The sequence below is a fragment of the Narcine bancroftii genome, chromosome 9 (genome assembly GCF_036971445.1).
Source record: "Narcine bancroftii isolate sNarBan1 chromosome 9, sNarBan1.hap1, whole genome shotgun sequence".
Taxonomy (NCBI): Eukaryota; Metazoa; Chordata; class Chondrichthyes; order Torpediniformes; family Narcinidae; genus Narcine; species Narcine bancroftii.
In genome coordinates this window covers 22,062,542-22,086,647 of record NC_091477.1, presented here as the reverse complement: position 1 = coordinate 22,086,647, position 24,106 = coordinate 22,062,542, and the positions used below count along the sequence as shown (strand labels likewise).

Genomic DNA, 24,106 nt, shown 5'->3' with positions numbered 1-24,106 from the left:
ATGTGATTAGAATTTGTAAAAATCCTGATCACAGAATATAATTGAGGATCTTTATTCAGCTGAGGGTGCATTTCCAGGCTGTTATTCTAGGTACTCCAATGATGAGCACCTGCCCATTGTGAGTCTCATGTTGAGGCCTAGTTTGGTATTGTATAACGAGAGTCTTTTGCCACACCTGAGCTACTGTTGTGTATGGTCTTCTTCCACGTAGGTTTACTTCTTTCTTAGTGAACAGGCTCAGGAACCTCACCCCATCACTGCAGGGCATCCCATGTCCTGCAACCACTCCCACTCATCCACCCTGACCATTTATATCCTTTTGCATGATGTGGGATAAATATTTTTTTTGCAATTTTCCCATGCAGAAACTCTGATAACTGTTTATCCTGAAGCAATAAAATCTCTGTTGTTGCCAATATGACAAGAAAAGTGTAGAAAAATAACTCCACTAGGCACCTATATTCCTTTCGAGGGAACCAAATATATTGTCAGAATGTTTCCAAATGGATGTGTGACCAAGGAATTTATCTATGTTAGTCTAGTCTATGTGGTTACTTGGTAATGACTCAAATAGAAGTATGATGACCCCTGTAAATGTGATTTACCAAGGAGGTATGCTGCAAATTGATAATTGTAACACTTTTGTTTACTGTGACTCAGAAATTAGCCAATGTACCTGTAGTACCTATTTATAGACTTGGGGTCGCCTGCTCTAGTGTGAGGTATTAATCTATATTAATAGTTATGGCCAATCATATTTCTTGTTTCACTTTATTCTGGCTAGTAATAAGAAAGATTATATCTGATACTGTAATTGGCTAAATATATGGATGGGTGGAATGATTAATGGGGTTATGATCTACCCTTGCGGCTTCAGATGACATCATTCACCTCAAAATCAATCCTTTAGAGATTTATGGCTGTCATATGGACCTGGGATAAAATTACAGTTTTATAGTCATACTGTCATGTGTTTTCTTATATTGGATGATCCCCAATGTGTTCTGCACAAATGTTAGTGAATGAGCTGTTTCATTCAGCATATTATCTCATTTACAGTGATTAAATACATAGAATTATCTTTTTATAACATTTTACACTGAGAGTGTTAATGGGGTATCTGAGGTTAATGCAATGATTTTCCATGTTTAGGAAATATTTTAACATGTGCAAGTTTTTTTTTGTTTGCATTAACTTGAGATAAATTCTTTCAATGTGCTCTGATTGATAAATAAATGAAATGTTTTGTAATTCTCTTGGATAAACGTGGGGCATTTTGATGGCCTATTCAAGCAGAATGCACTATGTACAACAGACTTTTACTTGCATCTTTCAGTTGAATAGGTCTTTAGCCTGAACTTGTTGAGGTATATTTTCTCAACCAATTTAATTTAAAGATTGTACAAAGGAGTGACTAAGATTTAGTTTTAATTAGAATGAATTAATCAAACATAGAAAGGGAAATATAAAGAGAGGCAAAGATTGGACTGAAAAAGGGTTACTGTTAGATTCAAACAAATAAAAATCCACACCTTCTTTGCACGAATTGAAAGATAATTTGTTCTTAAATTGAGGAATAATCATTAACAAGGTTATAAGGGAGAATTCACTGTCTGTCCTTTGCACTATTGGATCTTACACATTCACTAAAAGGCTTGACATTCAAATTAAAACACATCTCCAATAATACAACACTCACATCTACTGGAATGATACATTCTGAGAATTAGTCTAGATGTTGTGCTTATTTTATCTGGGATTAATTTTCTGAATTCAAAGCTGAGCATGCTACATAGTGAGCCACATTTAATAGAGCAAAAAGGAGAGCAAAATGAATAGAGAATAGAGACATTTTAATATATAAAATCATCGTTCTGTATTCAAACACCTATTTTACTTTCGCATTTATGAAACAATTAATTTGCAAATGCACCAAGTTCTTAAAATAACTTACATAATTTTGCAAAGATAATGGTGAAGCAATGAATATTTAGTGTCTTGTCACAATTCAAGTAGTCTTTTTTCCCCCTTAGACTCTTGCTTCTTTCTCTGCAGTGTGAGGTATTGTTTATGATTATGTGCATTTTGTTCAGCTTCCAGTATATGCCACAAATTAATGAGATTGTGTGGATTTGGGTAGTATTCTCTTGGGTAGAGCTAAATGAGATGTGATCTCATTGAAATGTACAAAATTCTTATAGGGCCTGACAGAACTGGCCTTACAGTCCTAAAATACTTTTTTTTTGTGCAGTATTTCTATGGACTTCTGTCTCAGAGGGCTTTGAAGACTCAGCCATTGGTGACCTTTGGATTTTATGGGTGTAATGGTATGGATTGTATATGCTAATTGGCTCAGGCTGGCCTGCCCTGGATGACACTCTTACCTGGACTCCTCCCCTGGGACCCAGGCCATAAAGGTTGAGCCACCTTCCCCTTCCCTAGTTTGGATCCAGGCCAGCTCAAGTCTTCTGTGCAATAAAGCCTATCATTCCCCTCAAGTCTTCGTCATTGCAATTATTGGGGTAACTGATAGTGCCCAACAATGGGAATTAAGGATTACGGGAATATTGTATGAAAATTAATTGAAGGTAGAAACTTGGTCATTATTTTGTAGGACAGAGCAATTTCTTGGGGCCAGATGGCCTGCTTTTGTTCCCAATTCTTCTCTTTTCCTCTAATATCTCAAAGGCAGAAGGCAATTTTGTGTAACATTCCATGCTCTATACTATTACAAGACAATATAGGACTCTTGAAGCATTACTTTAGTGGAACATAATATTGCACAATGGCATTGCAAAGTCCAACTCACATTAAGTGCTGCAATGAACAAGAAAGGTTCAATCTCTATAGGACAATCTTTCCATTGCAGGTGAATCCTCAATGCACTCCCTTTATTGTGTCTTTGGCATCTTGGGAGTAGGAAAATAGTGACTTTCAGATCGCTGAATAAGTTCATGTAATTGCAAGGTGTTGGATCGTGCCTCTTTTATCTTTTGGGGATGTAACACAGCGGCTTACAGCTGAAATTCCTACAAATGTAGGCACGCACACACTCTGACCCTGGGAGGAGACTTTTGAAATCTCACACCGCAATGGGATTCCCAACACCGCAAAGGGATTCTTCCTTTGCAAAGGGATTCCCCCCCTCCACAATATCTCCGTGGAGGAGCAGAAGGCTGGATGAGGACGGGACGCCGGTGACACAGGCTGCTGGAATGCAGTCAGGGCACTTGCACCACCCTACCCTGGGCTCCAGGAACTCAGCGAGCCGGAGAGCGCCTGCGCAGTGGTGCTGCTGCGGAGCGGCCATTTTCTCGGCCGGAGAGGGAGCCGAGGAGGACGGGTGTGCGCCGCCGCTTCGGCTCCACACCAGCGGAGACCCTCTCCGACTGAGAGCGAGCGGGCGCCTTTTCTCAGCCCTAACATTTGATTTAACGGACTGGGCGAGCGGGGGGGTGGGGTGGGGGGGAAGGGGGCCCTCGCCTAGTGTGGGTCGGCCGTGAGCGACGCACGTCCGGGGGGGGGGGGGGTGGGGGGGGGAAGAGAGTGAGTGACTTGGTGGTGGAGCGATGGACGAGAAAGCGTTCACCAAGGAGCTGGACCAGTGGATCGAGCAGCTGAACGACTGCAAGCAGCTGACCGAGAGCCAGGTGAAGACGCTGTGTGAGAAGGTGAGCCCCCCCCCCTTTTCCCCGTGCGGCCTCGTCCTCCTCCGCCCGCCTGCCCGGAGCGGCCTCGTCCTCCCCCGCCCGCCCGCCCGCCCGGGCAGTCCGTCGGGCCGCTCCGTCACCCACGCGGCTTTCCGCCAGCCTCTTGATCTGCCCTTCAAAGGACTGGGAGCCTATCTGTGTTGGCGAGCTCGGGACCCGGCATTTGTGCGCGGCTGAGAGGAAGCCGTGCAAGTGTGGACCTAAAATGGCGCCTTCCGGGCCGGCGGCTGGAGCCCGAGGCACTGAGCGGCAGCACAGCGACTGCAAATAGATCCTGGGCTCCCCCCTCCACTCCGGCCAGCACAAGGAATGGCCCACAGCACTGTTCTACCTTGTACGGGACATTTCGGGACGGTGCTCGGTATTGGATTGGAGTATTTCCTGATGTATTGGGACGTTATCTAAATTGGACATGGATGCTGTTCCACGTCCAGACGGTTAACTTGGTGCTTAAAACATAATGCGGGAGACATTCAGTTTGTCAAACAGAGTACTTTCTATCGCAAAGGTAAAGGTACATAACTAACGTTTAGGGCTTGAGCCCTTTATCTTTGCTCTCTAAAGGAAAACCCTTTTCTTTGCTCTCTAAAGGAAAACCCTTTTCTTTGCTCTCTAAAGGAAAACCCTTTCTTTGCTCTCCAAAGGAAAACCCTTTTTCCTCTCTAAAAAGCCTTTTCTTTGCTCTCTAAAAAGCCTTTTCTTTGCTCTCTAAAAAGCCTTTTCTTTGCTCTCTAAAAAGCCTTTTCTTTGCTCTCTAAAAAGCCTTTTCTTTGCTCTCTAAAAAGCCTTTTCTTTGCTCTCTAAAAAGCCTTTTCTTTGCTCTCTAAAAACCCTTTTCTTTGCTCTCTAAAAACCCTTTTCTTTGCTCTCTAAAAACCATTTTCTTTGCTCTCTAAAAACCCTTTTCTTTGCTCTCTAAAAACCCTTTTCTTTGCTCTCTAAAAACCCTTTTCTTTGCTCTCTAAAAACCCTTTTCTTTGCTCTCTAAAAACCATTTTCATTGCTCTCTAAAAACCATTTTCATTGCTCTCTAAAAACCCTTTTCTTTGCTCTCTAAAAACCCTTTTCTTTGCTCTCTAAAAACCCTTTTCTTTGCTCTCTAAAAACCCTTTTCTTTGCTCTCTAAAAACCCTTTTCTTTGCTCTCTAAAGTAAAACCCTTTTCTTTGCTCTCTAAAGTAAAACCCTTTTCTTTGCTCTCTAAAGTAAAACCCTTTTCTTTGCTCTCTAAAGTAAAACCCTTTTCTTTGCTCTCTAAAGTAAAACCCTTTTCTTTGCTCTCTAAAAACCCTTTTCTTTGCTCTCTCAAGTAAAACCCTTTTCTTTGCTCTCTCAAGTAAAACCCTTTTCTTTGCTCTCTCAAGTAAAACCCTTTTCTTTGCTCTCTCAAGTAAAACCCTTTTCTTTGCTCTCTCAAGTAAAACCCTTTTCTTTGCTCTCTCAAGTAAAACCCTTTTCTTTGCTCTCTCAAGTAAAACCCTTTTCTTTGCTCTCTCAAGTAAAACCCTTTTTGCTCTCTCAAGTAAAACCCTTTTTGCTCTCTCAAGTAAAACCCTTTTTGCTCTCTCAAGTAAAACCCTTTTTGCTCTCTCAAGTAAAACCCTTTTTGCTCTCTCAAGTAAAACCCTTTTTGCTCTCTCAAGTAAAACCCTTTTTGCTCTCTCAAGTAAAACCCTTTTTGCTCTCTCAAGTAAAACCCTTTTTGCTCTCTCAAGTAAAACCCTTTTTGCTCTCTCAAGTAAAACCCTTTTTGCTCTCTCAAGTAAAACCCTTTTTGCTCTCTCAAGTAAAACCCTTTTTGCTCTCTCAAGTAAAACCCTTTTTGCTCTCTCAAGTAAAACCCTTTTTGCTCTCTCAAGTAAAACCCTTTTTGCTCTCTCAAGTAAAACCCTTTTTGCTCTCTCAAGTAAAACCCTTTTTGCTCTCTCAAGTAAAACCCTTTTTGCTCTCTCAAGTAAAACCCTTTTTGCTCTCTCAAGTAAAACCCTTTTTGCTCTCTCAAGTAAAACCCTTTTTGCTCTCTCAAGTAAAACCCTTTTTGCTCTCTCAAGTAAAACCCTTTTTGCTCTCTCAAGTAAAACCCTTTTTGCTCTCTCAAGTAAAACCCTTTTTGCTCTCTCAAGTAAAACCCTTTTTGCTCTCTCAAGTAAAACCCTTTTTGCTCTCTCAAGTAAAACCCTTTTTGCTCTCTCAAGTAAAACCCTTTTTGCTCTCTCAAGTAAAACCCTTTTTGCTCTCTCAAGTAAAACCCTTTTTGCTCTCTCAAGTAAAACCCTTTTCTTTGCTCGAGAAAGTATTCTGTTTGACCTGTTGAGTTTTTCCAGCATTGTTTTTACCTCAATCACAGTATTTGCAGGCTCTCCTGTTTTACTCTTTGTGCTTATTTGGGCTCGTAAGAATTTGAGGCGGAAGATAAATATAAAGCGAGGAGCGAGAAGAAAGAAACAAGAGTGGTGTTTAATAATTGTTGTATTATAATATCAGAGATTACATCTCTAATTGTTGCTGAAAAGAACTTGGATCTTGTAAGGCATATGGCACATGAAATATGAGTTGCATCATAACATTGCAACGCTGGTTAAAATGAGCAAATAAGAATTTTGGTGCATCTGTATATAAGAATAAACTCGCATTGAATATAGACTGCATTTGGAGTATTGTTTCTGGTTGCCACAATATTGATTGCACTTCCCAGTGCAGAGAAGAGTCATCAGAATATTGTCCTGGAGGACTTACTATGGAGGTATTGGATATTCTGGGTTTGCTTTTGCTGAGGGAAAAAGACTGAAGGGGTGAGTGGTTGATAGTTGTCTGAAATTATAAGAGGCACAGGTGGCCAGAATCTTTTTTTCCCCCCATAAGAGAATAATAATTAAAAAAAACGGGTGTAGGGTTTTAGGTGAAGGAAAGAAGTTATAAAGGAAATTTGAGGGAAAGGTTTTGTGCTGTTGAACCATGGCTATGAATTTGTAGATCTTGTAAATGTGTTATTGCATGACGAAGTTGGCAACCATATTGAGTCAAAGTTGATAATGTTTTCATCAAATAACAGTCAGTAGGGGAAATGCGATTCAAGTGGATTCCCAAAGGGGCTTTTAATAAGGTTCCATGTAACAAATGTCATCAAGATTTGAGAGCTGCAATATAATGGTCTGGAGCACCATGGAATGAAAAATCCACCAAGTAATAGGAAACAGCAGTATGAACGTTTTGTTTGGAATGGAGGGAAATGTACGTGGATCAGCACCAAGGCCACTGCATTCTTTAATATATTGCTGAGTTGATATTAGGGAAATAATTTTCAAACGTAACCAGTGCAAAACGTGAGGAAAATGTGAAAAGGTCATAGAATTTAGAGAGTTAGACTGGCTGGATAGATGGCATTTGATATTTGCTTAATGCACAGAAATATGAAGATACATTTTGATAGAGGGTAATTGGAAGAGGCAAAATAAACTGGAACATCATTCTAAAAGGAGGACAAGGTTCAAGGTTCCTTTTAATGTGTAATAATACATCAAAAATATAACGTGTTGTCTGCTGTGAGGAGTTGCCATGAACATTAACATGTGTATATAAATCAATGAAAGTATCAGATTGAATTAGAAGCTAGGGGATGGTGAGTGAAGATGGTCAAGAGACATGAGGAAAGGTAAAAGTCATTACAGTGGTTAAGGTCCAGAATGACCTGGAAATGGTGGTGGAGCAGTATCCACTGGATTTTTCAAAGGTTCTGATGGGAAGTAATTTGCAGGGCAGGGGAGTTTTGCCTTTAGACCTAATATATAATCAATGGGCTGAAAATTTTCTTCTGCATAATTACCTTAATTATTCTGACTCTTGCTTTGTTGTTATCACATTTTTTTTGGATGTACAGTAAAACCTCGTTAGAACGTGGTAGTTGGGGTCCAAGATTTCATAGCGCTTTACAGCTAGTCGTGGAACAGATGTATATCTGTCATGATTCAGGAAGCAGGAAAACAGACGACTGTGACTCAAACCCTATAATAAGACCCTTAAACTCCACATATTAACATACACATCTTATAAATGAGTCACAAGAGCCCATTTTTGAGTTTATGGCTGTTGGCCACTGTTAGCCTGGCCTCCTAAAATCAACGTTTGGGGTCCACAGACACTCGCGCTATAAGTGATTCCACAGATTAACGAATTGCGTTTGAATGAGGTTTCACTGTATTTGGGTTTGCATTCTAAGGACTATCTTTTTGGAATGACGATGGTTGCTTTAAAGGAGGGTGTGTTTTTAAAAATGGGTTGATGTCATTGAAGAATAAAATGCACGTGATTGCATTTTCAATGCAGTGTTGTTTCCAGCTTTAATATTTGAATGACCCATTATTTTGTCATTTTAGCAATTGATTTTAATTGACAACTTTTATAAGTTGTTGAATACATGGAAAATTTTCTATTTGACTAAAATCCCTGTTCTTATTTAATTTTGAATTTGGCCTAAAGATTGTAAATATTCACTCTTTCTCAAATCATTAAAATTATTGAAGTTTTTGAAGTACTCTAAATGGCAGTATATTAATTGAAAATCATAATATGGTCTATGTTGGAAATCTAAATTAGAAAATTTTGCAAATCCCTTGATCAAGCAGCATGAGCATAATATTGACTGGGAATTCTTTCCCAAATTTATTTAACTTATCCAATGTATGAATTGGTTGACCATTGGATATCACTTGAAGGTATAATTTTTTTTTGCAAGTATAACTGCCAGTGGTTGTGATTTCTAGCCTATTTGGGGTGTTTTGATAATCTACACCATGCTGAAACATTTAATGATGGTTGAGTGTGTAGCCTGAAATTATTTTGCTTCCTCTCCCTTCGCCCCCCCCCCCACTAACCCCACCCCCCCCAATATGGGACATATGGAAATTACATCCAGCAACAACCATTTAGATGCTGCCATCTCTAATTAAAATAGGAATATTTTTTGATGTTATTGGGATTTGTGCCCAAAAGTGTCCCAACTAACACATGCTAAAAGGTAAGGAGCACTCCTAAATAATACCTTATACTTGGGTATGTTCCTTATGTTTCCATGGATACCATATCTCCATGGTTATCCAAATAATTTCAAATTTAGTCTGCATTAATGTAACCATATAATAATTTTATTGACTTATGACCAAAGTTTAAACAATCTGCCTACCTTCACAATGTGTGTTATCAAGCTATCCAGAAGAAAGTCACTTTTGGTCTGCGGTGACTTATGACCGTGACTATATCACAAAAGTATTTTTGGGTATAAATTTAGAACATTACATCTAATTAAATACAAGCCTTTCTTAGCTATTCTTGTCTTAATTTTGATGTGGAGCGGCCAATTGCTATGATATTCAACTGGGTTATGGAGAAATCCTTTCATCTGTTGCACGACTGATAAGTTTTGAGTTGGAAGGGCTGAACATGAAAAAGGAATCAAATAATGCCTAAGAAATTCTTGAGATGGTGATAGAGGAGTTTTATTTGGATCCAGGGTACTCAGAAAATTTAAGGTATTGGATGGTCTGAAAATCTGAACTGCAAATGAATACCAATTTTTTTGAGATATTCAAGTGTTGAATATCTGTGGACCCCATCAGAGGGAAATTGGTGTAAGTGGATAGAGCCCTAATGTTAACATATGTGTTAGACTGATAAGAGTTGATGAATGGGAGACTTCAATAATAATTTGGTTTTGGGTATTTCTATTTGAATGATTAATTGTTCTAACTGCTTTATTAAAAGCTCATGCCTGTTTGACAAAAATGTAAAAAAAATTAAGCTATACTTGCAAATTTATGAGATCATGTGCAGAAACCATTTGTTTCATCATCTCGAACAATACAAATATATGAAAATTGTCACTTGAAAATGATCAAAATAGGCATCACTTTGATGCAAGTGACAAGGTTGTGAGCAAATGCAGTAATGCTTTTGTGAAGAGTTTTATTGCACAGGTGGCCAATTGTTCAGGGAAGGCAGAAATAAAAAATATAGTATAGAAGTTTAAGATCAGACTAATTATCATTAATCTCGGTTTCAAGTGGACAAACATCCAGATATATTTGAATGTGACTATTAAAATTCCTGTGGATTCAAACAAAATAATAATGAACAGTATTAGTGTGCTATGTATAGAGGTTTATTTATGAAATTGAAGCACTTTGCCATTCTTAAAAAAAGATGTACTGAAACCTACTACCTGTATTTAAGAAATCAGTTGGGATCATCATCTTTTCCTTCAGAGGTGGATACTAATCCTCCATGTAGCTTGCTGTGGCACTTTTATTTTTGGAAGAATTAAGCAGATTGTTTAAAATTGTGTGCATTTAAAGTTCGGTTAATATTTAATAATTCGTGGTCACAAATAATGCATCTGGCATCAAATTGAACAGTAATTAACTGACATGAATAGGTGGAATAAGTAAAGCGAGGAAGTATGTTTTTATCAATAATGCTGAATAGACATTATTAACATTGTTTTGAATTTGAGGTATCTATGAATTGCTCTGATTTCCATAAATACAACCTAAACTGTGATAACGAGATTTATCCAACCCTCAAAAATTCCACCAACTGTTTTACAATGATGAAGGGAAATACATTATTTTATATGCTTTAAATTGTTACTTTGGGTAAATTAGTGGCTCAAGCTACACTGTCATTCTGACAAGGCTTCCTGTTTCATGAAAGAATTTTGCTGTATTTTCTGGGTAAAAGAATGCAATCCCATGGTGTGCTGAGAGGCATGATGTGTATTCCTTCTCTATCTGCTAATGACAGTACAAATTGAGTTAAATGTTAGAATACATCAATATAGTTACCATATCTGCAGGCGAAATACTGGAGGTGTTTTGGCACATTTTGATCGCTTCCAGTCTACTACTTTTGGGTACATTTATGATTTGATAGATGCATCTTTCATTTTATGCCTAGTCCATCCTGAAAGTAGTAACTTTTAGTCATGCAATCTCTTATGTATTCATTTTGTGGATCATACATTGAAGCTTTTTAAAACAGTGATCTGTTTGACATGTCTTTTTACTATTTGATGTTTTGAGACCGTGACTACGTTCACGAACTATATAAAAAAAAACATTAAATCACTGGAATTAATTTTGAGGGTTATAATGTTTTAAGTTTTATAAAGAGGATGTGTATATAACTATTAAAATGATTATGGATTAATTGCAAGATGTTTTCTTTAGTTAGGTGGAAGGTTTTGTGCAAGTCCAATGTCTTTTACAGTTTATGGACATGCCATATTGTAGAATACACTTTTATTTTTCATGTAGTTAACATCATTTTAACTATGTCTCTGGATGGACAGAATCCATACTGAATCAGGAAGCTGTTTGAGGAGGTAATTGAGTAGGGCCCTGGCCATGATATTCCTTGTAAGTGAAGGCAGGAAGACCACTCTGTAGTTGCCAGAGTTCAATTTGGTTTCTTCGGTGGTCGCAATTACAACATCTGAGATCCTATGGAGTGTCTCTTTCCACCATGGTGGATGACGAGGCTGTGAAGTTGTGACTGAAATTCTTTGCTGAATTTTAGAATCTTGTTCCTTGGAGGCTGTCAGCCAGAGGTGGTTGGTATTCATTCTGACTTGGGTAGGCTTCTTTGAGATGTGGTTTTATGTGCTCACAAACCAGTCATGGTTACGGAGGTTTTCTGAGTGTTCTTTCTAGCTTGGGTTCACAACTCTGACCCTGAAAAGTTGACCACATGTCTATATGACTAGCTCTCAGTAGGGAGTCAGGGCTGATAACTTTTTCAACACTAAAGTCCACTATGGCTTTTGGACATTTGCTTTGCCTGCCCTGCAATCTTTAATTCCTTTCTTTCATCCTTTCCCCTTCACCCGCCCCCAAATTTCCTGCATTCTTTGCTTTTGGGTAGATTGAAAGCTACCTTATGGACCTTTTCAAACTTGTCTTTAATAGTGGGAGAAAGCTGTGGGAGTCATTCAGATTCACCACAGATATTTATCATGTTGATCTGGTCCAGGAAAGCAAGATATTTTAGTAAGCAGCTGTGTGTAGTAGAACCATTCTCACACATAACATCACTTTCAGACTAGAGTGCATCTTTGATCCAAACCTTTTCTGAGGTGTTTAGCTGAGGTTTTGCCTTTCCTCAATAAACAGGCACCATAATGGAGCTAATCTTTAAAAATAATGGGATGCTCTTCAGGCTACAACAAATTACACTCCAGAATAAAGGATACCCAAACCTCAGTGGTTGAATTCTAGCATGCACACAGTTCTTGTATAACATTTGCTGTGGACTCGACACCTGCAGACTAAAGACCAATGTCAAACTGCCCAATACCCAACTGTACCAATATGCGGACCACTTCTCATATCTCTGCACTGACCTCGACAGAGGTAAACATTGACAATGAAATTCAGTGCAGTCCTTCAGGTAGCTGTGATCCTGCCAACTTTTTAAACTTTCAAGACCACACCATCAATATCAGGAATATTACGGCACTGGAGAAATAACACCGTACTCCATGGGTGATCTTTCAAATTAATTGGAAGCACATGAACCAATGTCAAGTCCTCTCCTCAATGTCCCCAGTATTATTACCTTCGTTCTGTATTCTCAAGGTAGAAAATGAGAATTCAAAATTGTATTGAAATCTTTAGCTCCAGGTATCAGGGATGCACCAAAGCCCTGATTAAGCAATGGAGGGAGCAGATCACCTCATGAGCTTCCCACCTGTCAATCCTGTCTTGAAATGTTCTAGAATTTTTGCATTGGTTTTATTAGTCACTTCAACTCACTAAATAGGAGTGGAACAAAGTCATCTAAATTCCCAAGAAATGCCCTAGGTGCAAGGAGAAAATGTAATATTTTCAACATTTTGGAAATGTGATTTTTTTTGCACGTAGTTTTTTTAATAGCCCCATTGACATTAATTGCTTTGAATCAACCTTCAGAATGATTGTCAAGTTTATTGTTATCTGATTGTACAAATACAATGACAAAACAGTGTTCTCCGGTCCTCAGTGAAAAAACATTCAGACACACAATAACAAAAATTTTGTGCACTTCATAAAAATTGCAAGATTATCACAAATGTTTTGGATTAAAACCAACTTGATTTGAGATTCAATTTATTGTCATGTAATAAAGTGTCATTACACAAAATTGCCTTTTATCTGCTGTAAGGCAGATTTGCCATCGGCAAATTGTCTTGCCACCTCGTCGTATAGTTAGAGAAACAAAAGAGAGTTCTTGCAAGAATCACCGTGTCCGTGGATTTGCCTCGAGAGCTCCTGAGCCACACAGAGGCCAGTCCAAACCATCAGCAACCTGAGCTCCAGATGCAAACCTCTGATACAATTAGGCACCCTCTTGCATCCTGGTTATGATACCTGGCACCCCTTCTGCCTGGTACAAGATTCTTGACCACAGTCGCCAGCAGCCTGCGTGGTATCCTCGCCTCGAGTTGCCAACAGCCTGTTGCCTACATGTTCCTCAGTCGCAGAGCCATGGTCACCATCCCGCTTTTCCTTCTCAGAATGGGGGTGGGGGGCCTCTCCATTTTCTGGTGTCCTGCGCCAGAACTCCACTTCTGAGTCTGCAACCCTTTGTGGCTGCTGCCGATCACAGGCACTGCCATCTTGTGTGTAGACCCCATGGTCTAAAATTATCGGCTCCATTTACTGGCCTGCATGGAGCTGATGGCAGTCAGACTGGGTGGTTAGACCAGGAGTGCTATGTCTCTGTTCTCCAGTTTGACAGCACCACCAATTTTTTTGAAGTTTATCACACACCTGTTCAGCTCTTTTATTTCCTTAAACTACTGACTAAACCTCTTAATTTGGTAATAATCACCATTTCACATATTGATGTTTTTTCATCCTCGATTCCTAATTTACTACAATCTGGCATTGCACATTAGTCGTACCACCCTTAGTTCTATAATTTCTCAGTTCTAGCTGGTTTCTCATTCACAATCATTGCTCCTCCACAGTTTCCTTTGAGCAAATTTCCAATTTATTTTGCAAGTTAGTTGCATTTACATTCAAAACCTTTCAAATGTCTTTGACTTTGTAGCCATCTGAGATTATCAAAGGTGATTTGGAAATACATTATTAGCCTTTTCATTACTGAAAAAGAGTTGGAATTTGAGAAAGTTTCTCTGAGCATAATAAGTGATTCTTTCTAAAATTTAGAAACATTGTACATTAGCAGCATGTTTAAGATCTGGTCAAGAAATAAAATCCCACATATGAATAATACAATAACAGTGTGGGGCTTTTCTGGCCATGTTGTCTTGGTAGTCAGTGTGTGGCTTTTGAGTTTTTTTAAGATTGCAAAAATATAACCATCTCCATAATTTTCTGTTGAAACATGATAGGGCAGAATTTTGCAGGACCTAGACATGTCAAATGTAAAATTCATGGACCAGAAAGGTAACACTTAATTTTATCCCCAAATCAAGTTAATGCTCTAACATTTGATTTCATTAAAATAAACATTGTGTATTGTAATTTTAAACAGCATTATAGCTTGATTAAATTGGGTTTCACGCTAGTAATATGTAACTCTTGTTAAAATTTGAAGGTCAAGCTATTTACAGTTTTTTTTAACAAAGGTAAAGAATGGGTGATCAAATTAATCTAGCAATGTAATTCGTTGAAGAATGATGTATTTTAATGAGCTAGGATCAATATTTGAAGTAAAGTAGAAATGCTGATAATACTCGAGTCAGACAATATCCAAGGACAGAAACAAGAGGACTCTGGCATAGAACTAGAAAAATGGTTTATCTCAGTATTTCTAGTGCTTCTGTTTCAGTCTTGCCTATCTACAGTATTCTGGTTTTCCATATTTTATGGAAAATATGGAAACCAAGGGAGTTTCAACTTTTTCTAAACTTCGGCCCTGACTGTAAACAAGTGGTGCTAAAATTCCTTCATATTAAGGAAGCTGCTAACATTTTAGTTACAGCAGGGGTTATCTTTCAGTAAAAGATGTAGCAGAGTGCTGCATAAATATGGTGTAGTTATTCCTTTCCATTTGCAATGGTAGTGCAAACTATATGTAGAATCTTTTTTGTCTTTACAGCTAATACTGAATAAGGCTTTCTTATTTTTTGTGAATTAAGTAGAATTAGATTTATACAAGTTAAACTCAAATATTCATAAATAGCTTAATTTGTACCTCTGCATTTTATCTTAAACAAATGTTCAGCGGCTATATGTTGTTGTTGACAATGAAAACTTGGAATAAGAGCAATATATTAAAAAAAAATTCAAATATTTAAGTCTTTGTCATTACTTAACTGATTATTTTTGTACCAGATTTAAAATTGGTATCTGTACTATCCTATTTAGTTGCATTAATATCTTCTGAACTAATTTTTTTCACTTTGTTCTCGTTTAGGCTAAAGAGATCTTAACAAAGGAATCAAATGTCCAGGAGGTCCGATGTCCTGTGACCGTTTGTGGTGATGTCCATGGGCAATTTCATGACCTCATGGAACTTTTTAGAATTGGAGGCAAATCACCAGACACGAATTATCTTTTTATGGGAGATTATGTTGACAGAGGTTATTACTCAGTTGAAACAGTCACACTCCTTGTAGCTCTTAAGGTATCCATTTTTATTGTGTATTTTTAAAAAAAAATTACTTTTTAAGATGTGATACTATAAATGATGTACTTTAAATTTATAAAAAATTGGGTAACCTGCTAAATTTTAACTATAGAACTCTGGTATATTTCTTTACATTGAGACTGAAATAAAGTTATGGTATTTTAATTTAAAGACAGAAGATGACATTTGGTCTGTTTATACATTTTAGCACAGGGCATTTTATCCTGTTTAAGTAGGTGTTCAAGTTGATCCTCAAGTAAATGCAAATACATCAGATGTTTAAGATGTTAAAATGTTATTACATTTTGCCAAAGGATGACCCAGCAACGATTTTGTTTCTCTGCTTGATCATTCAGCTGAGCCCTTGACAGTGTCTAATCAGATTGCCTTATGAAAAGACATAGAGGGCTGATTGTCTAGGCTCGCCTTGAAAAGCTACATAACAAGAGATTATGTGCTATACATGCTGTCTGAGGGATAAGAACTGAGGCAAGTCCTCATCTATTGGGGAAAAAAATAAATGTACTGAAAGATGCCCTTTAGTTTGACAAAATTTACTGGTGCATCAGAGGAAACTGTTGAACATGATTGAGTGAAGTAAATTGGCAATCTCTAAGGTCCAGGGCTACGCGCCAAGGGATATGCTGAAGATGGATGTCGTCATTGTGATGGCTGCAAGAGAGGTCACAATTTAGGGTTTATTTTGCCATTGCATCGGTTGGCAATGTGCGGTATAGAAACTCAGTTATTCATTCATTGTTATATACAATTGTTAAGCATTGAAGTGATATAAAGTGATCAAAGTATTCAAGTGAATGTTCATTGTTCCATTCACTTGAATGTTTTAATAAGGTATATTTTGGGGAAAAACAATGTCCACTTTATCCTTTAGCTTGAATGTTGTTTGGCTGATTGTCATATCAATTCTTTTTATATATTCAATGGATGGGGTTTTTGAAGGCTGAGCCAGAATTTAATTGCTTATTTGTAATTGCTTTGAGAAGGTGGCCATGGTGCTTTCTCAAACCACTTAAAATCCCAGTGTACCCACAACGTTGGAGGAACTCAGCTGGTCTTTTCAGCATCTATTGGAGACAAAAATATATTCCTGAAGTTTGGGCCCTGAGCCCTTGAAGGAAAAATCAGAAGCAGGATATATCAGAAAGTCTCAAGAATTCAAATAGTCCTTCGTTTCTTTCTGGACAATAGAACCAATCAGTCCCTCTCCATCACTACCACCCTCCGACTGGCAGAACGTCCTCACTCAATAATTTCTCCTTGGACTTACTGCACTTTCTCCAGATTAAAGGGGCAGCCATGGGTAACTGCAGGGGCCCCTACTATGCCTGTCTTTTTGTTGACTACATGGAGCAATCCATGCTACAAGCCTACACAGGCAAGCCCCTCAACTGTTCCTCCACTATGTGGATGACTTTGATGCTGCCTCATGTACCTATAATGAGCTTGTTGACTTTATCCACTTTGCTGCCAACTTCTACCTGTCCATTTCTAGCAACCCTCTCCTGTTCCTTGATCTCTCCCCATTTCAGGAGACAAAATCTCAACAGACATCTATAAATCCACCAACTCCCACAACTACCTCAACTACATTTCTTCCCACCCTGTCCCCTGTAAGGATTCAATTCTATCCTCTCAATTCCTCCGTTTCCGTCGCATCTGCACCCAAGCTAGATCATCAGAAATGTCCTCTTTCAAAAACGTGGCTTTCCCTCTACCACCATCCTCTCAGGATTCCTCTTATTCTCTCCTACCACCCCACCAGCCTCTGCATCCAACACATCCTCCTCTGCCATTTCTGCGACCTCCCTCCATGACTCCCTTGTCTGCTCCTCTCTCCCCACCCCTTGGGACCTACCCCTGTGACTGCAGGAAATGCTCCACTTACCCCCACATCTCCTCCCTCAGCACCATCCAGGGCCCCAAACCGTTCCTCCAAGTGAAGCAACATTTTATTTGTGAATCAGCAGGGGTCATCTACCGCACCCTGTGGTCCCGCTTTGGCTCCTCTTCATCAGAGAGACTGGGAGATCATTTTGTTGAGCACCTCTGCTCCACCACTGCATTACTGTGGATCTCCCAGTAGCTACCTATTTCAATTCTCTGATCCATGCTGACATATCTGTCCATGGTCTCATGTACTGCCAGACTGAGAATCACCCATAAAATGGAGGAACAACACTAGTTTTCCAACTTGGCACCCTCCAACCAGATGGCATTGCTTCCCTCATCGTCTCTCCATTCCCTATCTCCTTTCGCAGACATGATAAATTCTACCTAGTCTCTTATCTCATCCAATTAACAAATTTTGTTGGTCTGGATTCCTCTCCTGACATAAGGGTGGAGAATCTCCACCTTTGCAGTTGGGCTTTTTCACTACATGAAAGGAAGGGCCTTTTTGTCTCCTATAGATGCTAAAAAGACCAGTTGAATTCCTCCAGCATTTTGGTGTTTTTACTACATTTGCAGTGTCTGCAGCCTATCATGTTTCACGATGTACCCACAATGTTGTTAGGGAGGGAATGCCAGGGTTTCAACTCAGTGAATGGTGAAGAAACAGGAAAATTGCTAATGGATAGACTGTCATCAGAATAAAACTGCTTTCTAATCTCGATCTGGAGAAATATAACCATCACAGTCTTGTTGATTGTTTTGAGATGTGAAAATTGATTACTTCATTCTGGGTTCAGTTGGGAGTTAGCAATTTTGGAGGCTAAATGCTGTTGGCATTGATCTTTTGGGCAATTGTTTTCAAGATTATAACAAAAAGAGCAGCGCAATTAACTTGTTTATTAAACTGCTTTCATTAGTTACTGAGGAAGATGGGGCATTGAGGCTTTTCTAATATAAATATGATTCTGTTTCAGGTACGTTATCGTGAACGTATCACAATACTCAGAGGGAATCATGAAAGCAGACAAATCACACAAGTATATGGCTTTTATGATGAATGTTTAAGAAAATATGGAAATGCCAATGTGTGGAAATATTTTACAGATCTCTTTGATTATCTTCCGCTCACTGCCTTGGTAGATGGACAGGTGAGTAACTTAAAATCTGGTGTAACTTGGGAAGGTAGTTTATTTACAGGGCACAAGAAAATGCTTGAGAATTGATGATTACCTTAATTACATTGTAATGAATAATTAAAAATGTCAGTGGAGTCCATCTCCAAAAGATGGCATGCAGTCATGCATGGGTTCCAACTTTGCCAATATAAAAATTAGTTGATACATTTGAAAGTTTGTATAGTAACAGTCGTGTTGTGTTTAATTCTAAAAGCTGAAATAAACTTTTTCAGCTGATGTTTCTTTCAAACGCTGTTCATTTGTTCCCTTAGATCTTCTGTCTCCATGGTGGCCTTTCTCCTTCCATAGATACACTGGATCACATCCGAGCACTTGATCGCCTTCAGGAAGTTCCACATGAGGTATTTCTCAACATTGACATTGTTATTTATCCCTTAAATATCTATTGAAAAAAAATTGGCTCATGGGTTTTCCTCTTGTTTTTAGGGTCCAATGTGTGACTTGCTATGGTCAGATCCGGATGATCGTGGAGGCTGGGGTATATCTCCAAGGGGTGCTGGTTACACCTTTGGTCAGGATATTTCTGAGACATTTAACCATGCAAATGGCCTTACGTTGGTCTCACGAGCACACCAATTGGTTATGGAGGTAAGATGCTATCAAGTGTTTTTCCTTTGGAAATCCCTCCTACTGATTCTTCTCACAATTTGAAATCCAAAGTGACTTAATGAGCCATTTACAGCAGCTTCCAAAAAGCCAGAAAAATTTACTTTATAATTGAACAGGTTGATGTTGTTCTATCAACTCTTGAATTTAGTTCATCAAAATGTGCCTAGTATGTTTGCTGGAATCCTTTCTTAAAATTTGTCAGAATTGCACTTTGTTGTGGGTATTTTGTTGGGGAGAGAAGAAAGGGAAGCTAGTACTTCTCCATGGAGTGACTCAGAAGAAATGTGAACTCATGATCATTCACATGTAGAATGGGAAAGGAAAAAATAGCTTTTCTGTCATTCAGTGGTTGGACTATAATTTCTGACATTTCTAGAGTTCTTCTTTATGATTCATGAACTGTATTCACATTAAAACCAGTCCAACTTTTTAGTCCATTCCCATCTGGCAAAGCTAAATCTGTAAATAACATACTGTCTAGAATTATTATTCAAACCTTATTCCAGTGTAAATAGCCTAACTGAGTTATTTTTTAGTTTAATTGTTGGTACAGCTCTTTGAATTTCCCCCATATCTATTTTTATCACTTGTTGCATGTGGTGGAGGTGAAATCTGATGTAGTTACAGTTCTCAAGATCTTGTTGAGCAAGAAATCTATAATGACCAAAGTGGATCCTTTTGATCCGAATGTTCAGGTAATGCAACTTTTGTTAACAGGGTTACAACTGGTGCCACGATCGCAATGTAGTGACAATTTTCAGTGCTCCAAACTACTGTTATCGTTGTGGTAATCAAGCTGCAATCATGGAACTTGATGACACCCTTAAATATTCTTTGTAAGTGATACATATTGTCATCTAAACTCTTGTAATAAAATTGTCTTTGTTTTAACAACTTATTTGGTAAGATGTGACATTGATGCAAATTGTATGAGGTTTATGGAGTCTTGGATGAGAGATGAACAAATGTACTATTTTGAAATTCTCATTGTGACCAGCTAACCCAAAGTACATCAGTGATTCTTCAGTATTAATTTAAATCCAGAGATCTCCAAGTCAACAAGTTCAGAGTTGCTTTGAATGCTGTGGCTGACATTCTTAATGTATGCCAGGCACAACAGCAGAAGTATTTGGAGTTTTTAATTGTGAATCTGTTTCCTGTTTCTTCACCTCCCACTGTTAGATCAAAGCTGGCTGTTAATGAAGTGCCTTATTGACTACTACTCTCAGCATTGCACCCAATGTCCACCTTGATGAAACTTTAAATTTTACTGACTATTCTTAATGTTTTATTGAGTCCTGAACTTCCATTTATGGGCAGGATATTTTCTCTTGAATTTGAATTCTTAATATTGCTTTTATTTTTAAGAATACATTTCTATAAATGTGTCTACAATATTGGGATGAAATAGTAAAGAGCTGTATTTTGTATGATGTCTTGTTTCCTGAATTTGAAAATAATATGCATTTAAATATTATTGTTGTCTTTTCTGGTCAGTTTAGTGATCTTATTATCCTTGTCAGGTTTTTGTAGCAGTTGATGTTGAGATGTTCTCACAGGCTACATATTTGATAAAATTGTTCTTTTACTATTTTTGCAGCCTGCAGTTTGATCCAGCGCCACGCAGAGGCGAACCACATGTTACCCGACGCACCCCAGATTACTTCCTCTAAAACCTTATGTACAATATTGCCATGAATTAAATAGGCCTGACAACATTGGAAGAGCAACAGTAACTTCAAATTGCAAAGTATCTCAAAACATTCAGAAACCTGGCTTTTTGGACCAAAAGACGTGCCATAATAAATACAAACCTCAGTCTGCAAACAGTCTACTGGTGCACCTGTTCATCATTGCATGCTGATGTGTGAAAATTATGGGTTGAGAACCAACCATCATTTGAGCCTAGTTTGTAGTTACTTTTGCTTTTACCAGAGATTGCAGAGATAAAGATGTAAACATTAAAACTTGCACATGGTGATAATCCATTTAGCTATAGCATACCAAGCATGACTTGTAGATAAACGATAGCAGTAAACAATCAATGGAGCTTAAAAGAACATTTTAAAAATACAACGGCCTCTATTTGTGAGTACTGAAATCTTGTTTCAGGGAATACTGTTTAATTTAATTTGTCTTTGTTTCCCGTGTATTTTTCATAATGTCCAAATTAAATAAGTTGTATGAAACAAAGCTTTCCTTTAAAAAAAAATCATGGCAGTCGTCTGCTATGTTGTTTTCTGTAAAATTATGAACTAAAAATTGAAATATTTCAGATTTTAATTGTGAGGATGGAAGCAATGTCTATGTAATATGGTTACACTAACATTTGAGTTGTGTATCAAAGGCTCCAGGTTAAAATAATAAAGACTGAAGTAACTCTTGCAGGATATGTTTTTCCATTCGAGAGGAGCCTCATGGCCAATTTTCATCTCTTAATTTTCCCAATGAAGAGTGATTAGAATTGAGGAAAAATGGAGGTATTCTGCATAAAGATGCATATTCCACTGCTCAATGATGATGATAATTGGTTTTGCACGAGTTGTATTTAGTTTTTGAAGCAGTATTATTCGAATCCCTGTCATTTTCCCAAACCAAACTTCCAGTTTTTCCTGGCTGTAACTTTTTCAAATTATTGTCCTATCTTTTAAAGTGACAATGTTGTTCACTTGTTTAAATTTAGCCAAGTCCTGCACCATCCAATTTCCAACCAAATACCTAGTCTAGTATCAAAATGTTTGTTTTCATATCTTTTTTTAATATTTGGATCTGCTTTCTCTGTACTCTTGTTTGCTGTGTTCAACAATCCATTTGTTGGGACCATTGAGGAGCCATATTAGTTTGGTACAGCCTTGCAATTTTATAAATAGCTGCCATAATTTTTGGTTCTACATGTCTCTTATCATTTTCTGAACATGCTTTTATTAGTTACTCTGTGAATTTTGGCAAAAAAGTACAAGGGACAACTAGATAACTTGAGAAGAAAATATACAAATGCGATGGGGTTTAATTAAGGAATGGGTATCGTTTTGTGTTCAGCATTGGTTGGTAACAGCTTATTTCTGAATTGCAGGTACTTGTTTTGAAGTTTAAATCAGACTATTTAGTTCTGTTGCATTTTAACTGAAGCAGAAGTTTTCAACGTTAACTTTGCTGATTTACACTAAGTGTTTACATATATCTGGAGTCTTCTGATCAATTAGACAGTAATGCATGAAGAAAAAGATCAAGGATTCAAATACTGCAAGAACAGCAGGGAGCAAAAACAATTGCAAGAAAGAATTGCATGATTGAGTAATAAAATTCTCAGTATTACCACTGAAACATGAAACAAAGAATCTGCATTTAAATATTTGCCTTGATGTCCTTTAGAATTCAGGTCTTTGGTTTATTTGCTATACTGCTTAGTGACAGAACTTTTGAAATTTTCCACGTTAAAGTGATCTGAAGGCACACATTTGTACCACACCAATATATTGACTTTTAACCACATTTACTCCAGAGTCGATGTGCAAATGACATTTTATCCACATTTTTTGCATTGCAGATGAGGGAACAGGTTTGTACATTCTGTGAATACAAGAATTGTATACGACATTTGGTCTTCGTGAAAAGCAGCAGATGGCAACATAAGATGTGCAAAGCCAGAACTTTTTAAGGGTAAAAAGCAGAAAATATTGGGTCTCTCTCAGGTGGATCAGTGGAGTTCTGATCGTACAGAGCTCTGCATTGTATCCTTGTATTATGGATTTTGTTCACATTAACCTTGATAGGCAACTGTGAACGGCTGGTTTACTGTCCATGGTTGAATGTAAATTGAAATCATCCATGCCTTTGATTAGGCTACTTGATTGGTACAATCTTCAGTTTTTGTAACTGAACGATGTGTTTGTAACTTGTGTTTGGGAAGCTTAGCTAACATGAATAGAGATGCATTCCAGTTGTAAAGTATTTATTGAACTTCATCGTTTCCATGTAATCATTATAAAGATGAATTCATATAAACTATTGCTTTAGTTGGAGTTGTGCATTATCAGTAGAACAAATGCTCATAAGCTTTACCAGAATGGCAAGTGTAACTTTCTTTTCAATCTGGTAGCCATCCCTTTTACAGCATTTGATAGTGATTTATAGATATCTGAAATTTGTAAAAACAGACTAAAGTTCTTGTGTGTTCCATTTGGGTGGTTAGTTACTGTTGTTATTATGAGGATCATCAAGACGAGTGATTACACTCTCAAGAGTCACTTCCGATATTACAATATGAATGTGTCCAGATGAAGTGAGGGTTCTGGTTTGTTTGCCAAGAGGAACCAAGCAGGACAATCAGAGGACAAAAGTTGTGACTGCTTCAAAATTCTGTGCCAGGCATCGCAACATGCATTTCAACGGAGTGAAAACTGATGAGTTTACATTGAGATGCATGTCCACCTGTGGCATGAGATCTTAAGAAGTTAGCCTCTTAAGTTTAAGGGATCCATTGTACCCTGGGGTGCGATGGCTGACTCGGCATTTTGAAGTGTACATTTAACTTGAGTTTTAAGTTCGATAGGCAGTGAGTGAACTTGCACCAGTTCTGATTTCGTTCACCTAACAGGAATGAATTACAACAAAAAGATTGTAAACAATTGTCAAAGATAATTTAAACAAAAGTCTTCTTGAGTTGCAGTTACATTGTTTATATGCAAAATGATAGTTTTGACCATTATGTTTGCTTATTTATTTGTATGGTACATGTGTCATGTTTTGAATTAGGGCATTGAAATATTGAGGAATGGCAAAAGGGTCTTGGTATATCTAGTCTGGTTAGCTGGAGATTTTGAAAGTGTGCGACTGTTCAGCAAATACCAACTTGTTGGTTTGCATTGAAGACTGGCTTGTAAAATTGTCATTCTGTAATTTACCACATTCTCTTAGGGCTAAAATCAGCTTGGTTTATTGATTGTCCTCTTAAATCTAACTACAGTGAAGAGGGTTGTCTCATATCCATTTCATTTGCCATTTTGCCCCATGGTATATTACAGCAATACAAACACCAATGATTTGAGGGGGG

General features: G+C 37.9%; 1 protein-coding gene across 1 annotated transcript; it reads left to right on the top strand.

The window, feature by feature from the left end:
• Positions 1-3,529: 3,529 nt before the first annotated feature.
• Positions 3,530-21,438, top strand: LOC138743280 (serine/threonine-protein phosphatase 2A catalytic subunit alpha isoform). Its single transcript, XM_069898353.1, has 7 exons — positions 3,530-3,671; positions 15,125-15,334; positions 18,223-18,396; positions 18,696-18,785; positions 18,871-19,032; positions 19,771-19,889; positions 20,654-21,438. The coding sequence occupies exons 1-7, from the start codon at positions 3,570-3,572 to the stop codon at positions 20,724-20,726; spliced, it is 930 nt and encodes a 309-aa protein (XP_069754454.1). The 5' UTR covers positions 3,530-3,569; the 3' UTR covers positions 20,727-21,438.
• Positions 21,439-24,106: the final 2,668 nt, after the last annotated feature.

Excerpts from the sequence above, each read along its gene's own strand:
- LOC138743280 (XM_069898353.1), top strand. The coding sequence starts at position 3,570 with ATGGACGAGAAAGCGTTCACCAAGGAGCTGGACCAGTGGATCGAGCAG. Across the intron at positions 15,335-18,222 it reads CACTCCTTGTAGCTCTTAAG|GTACGTTATCGTGAACGTAT; the intron begins GTATCCATTTTT and ends ATTCTGTTTCAG. Across the intron at positions 18,786-18,870 it reads TTCAGGAAGTTCCACATGAG|GGTCCAATGTGTGACTTGCT; the intron begins GTATTTCTCAAC and ends TCTTGTTTTTAG.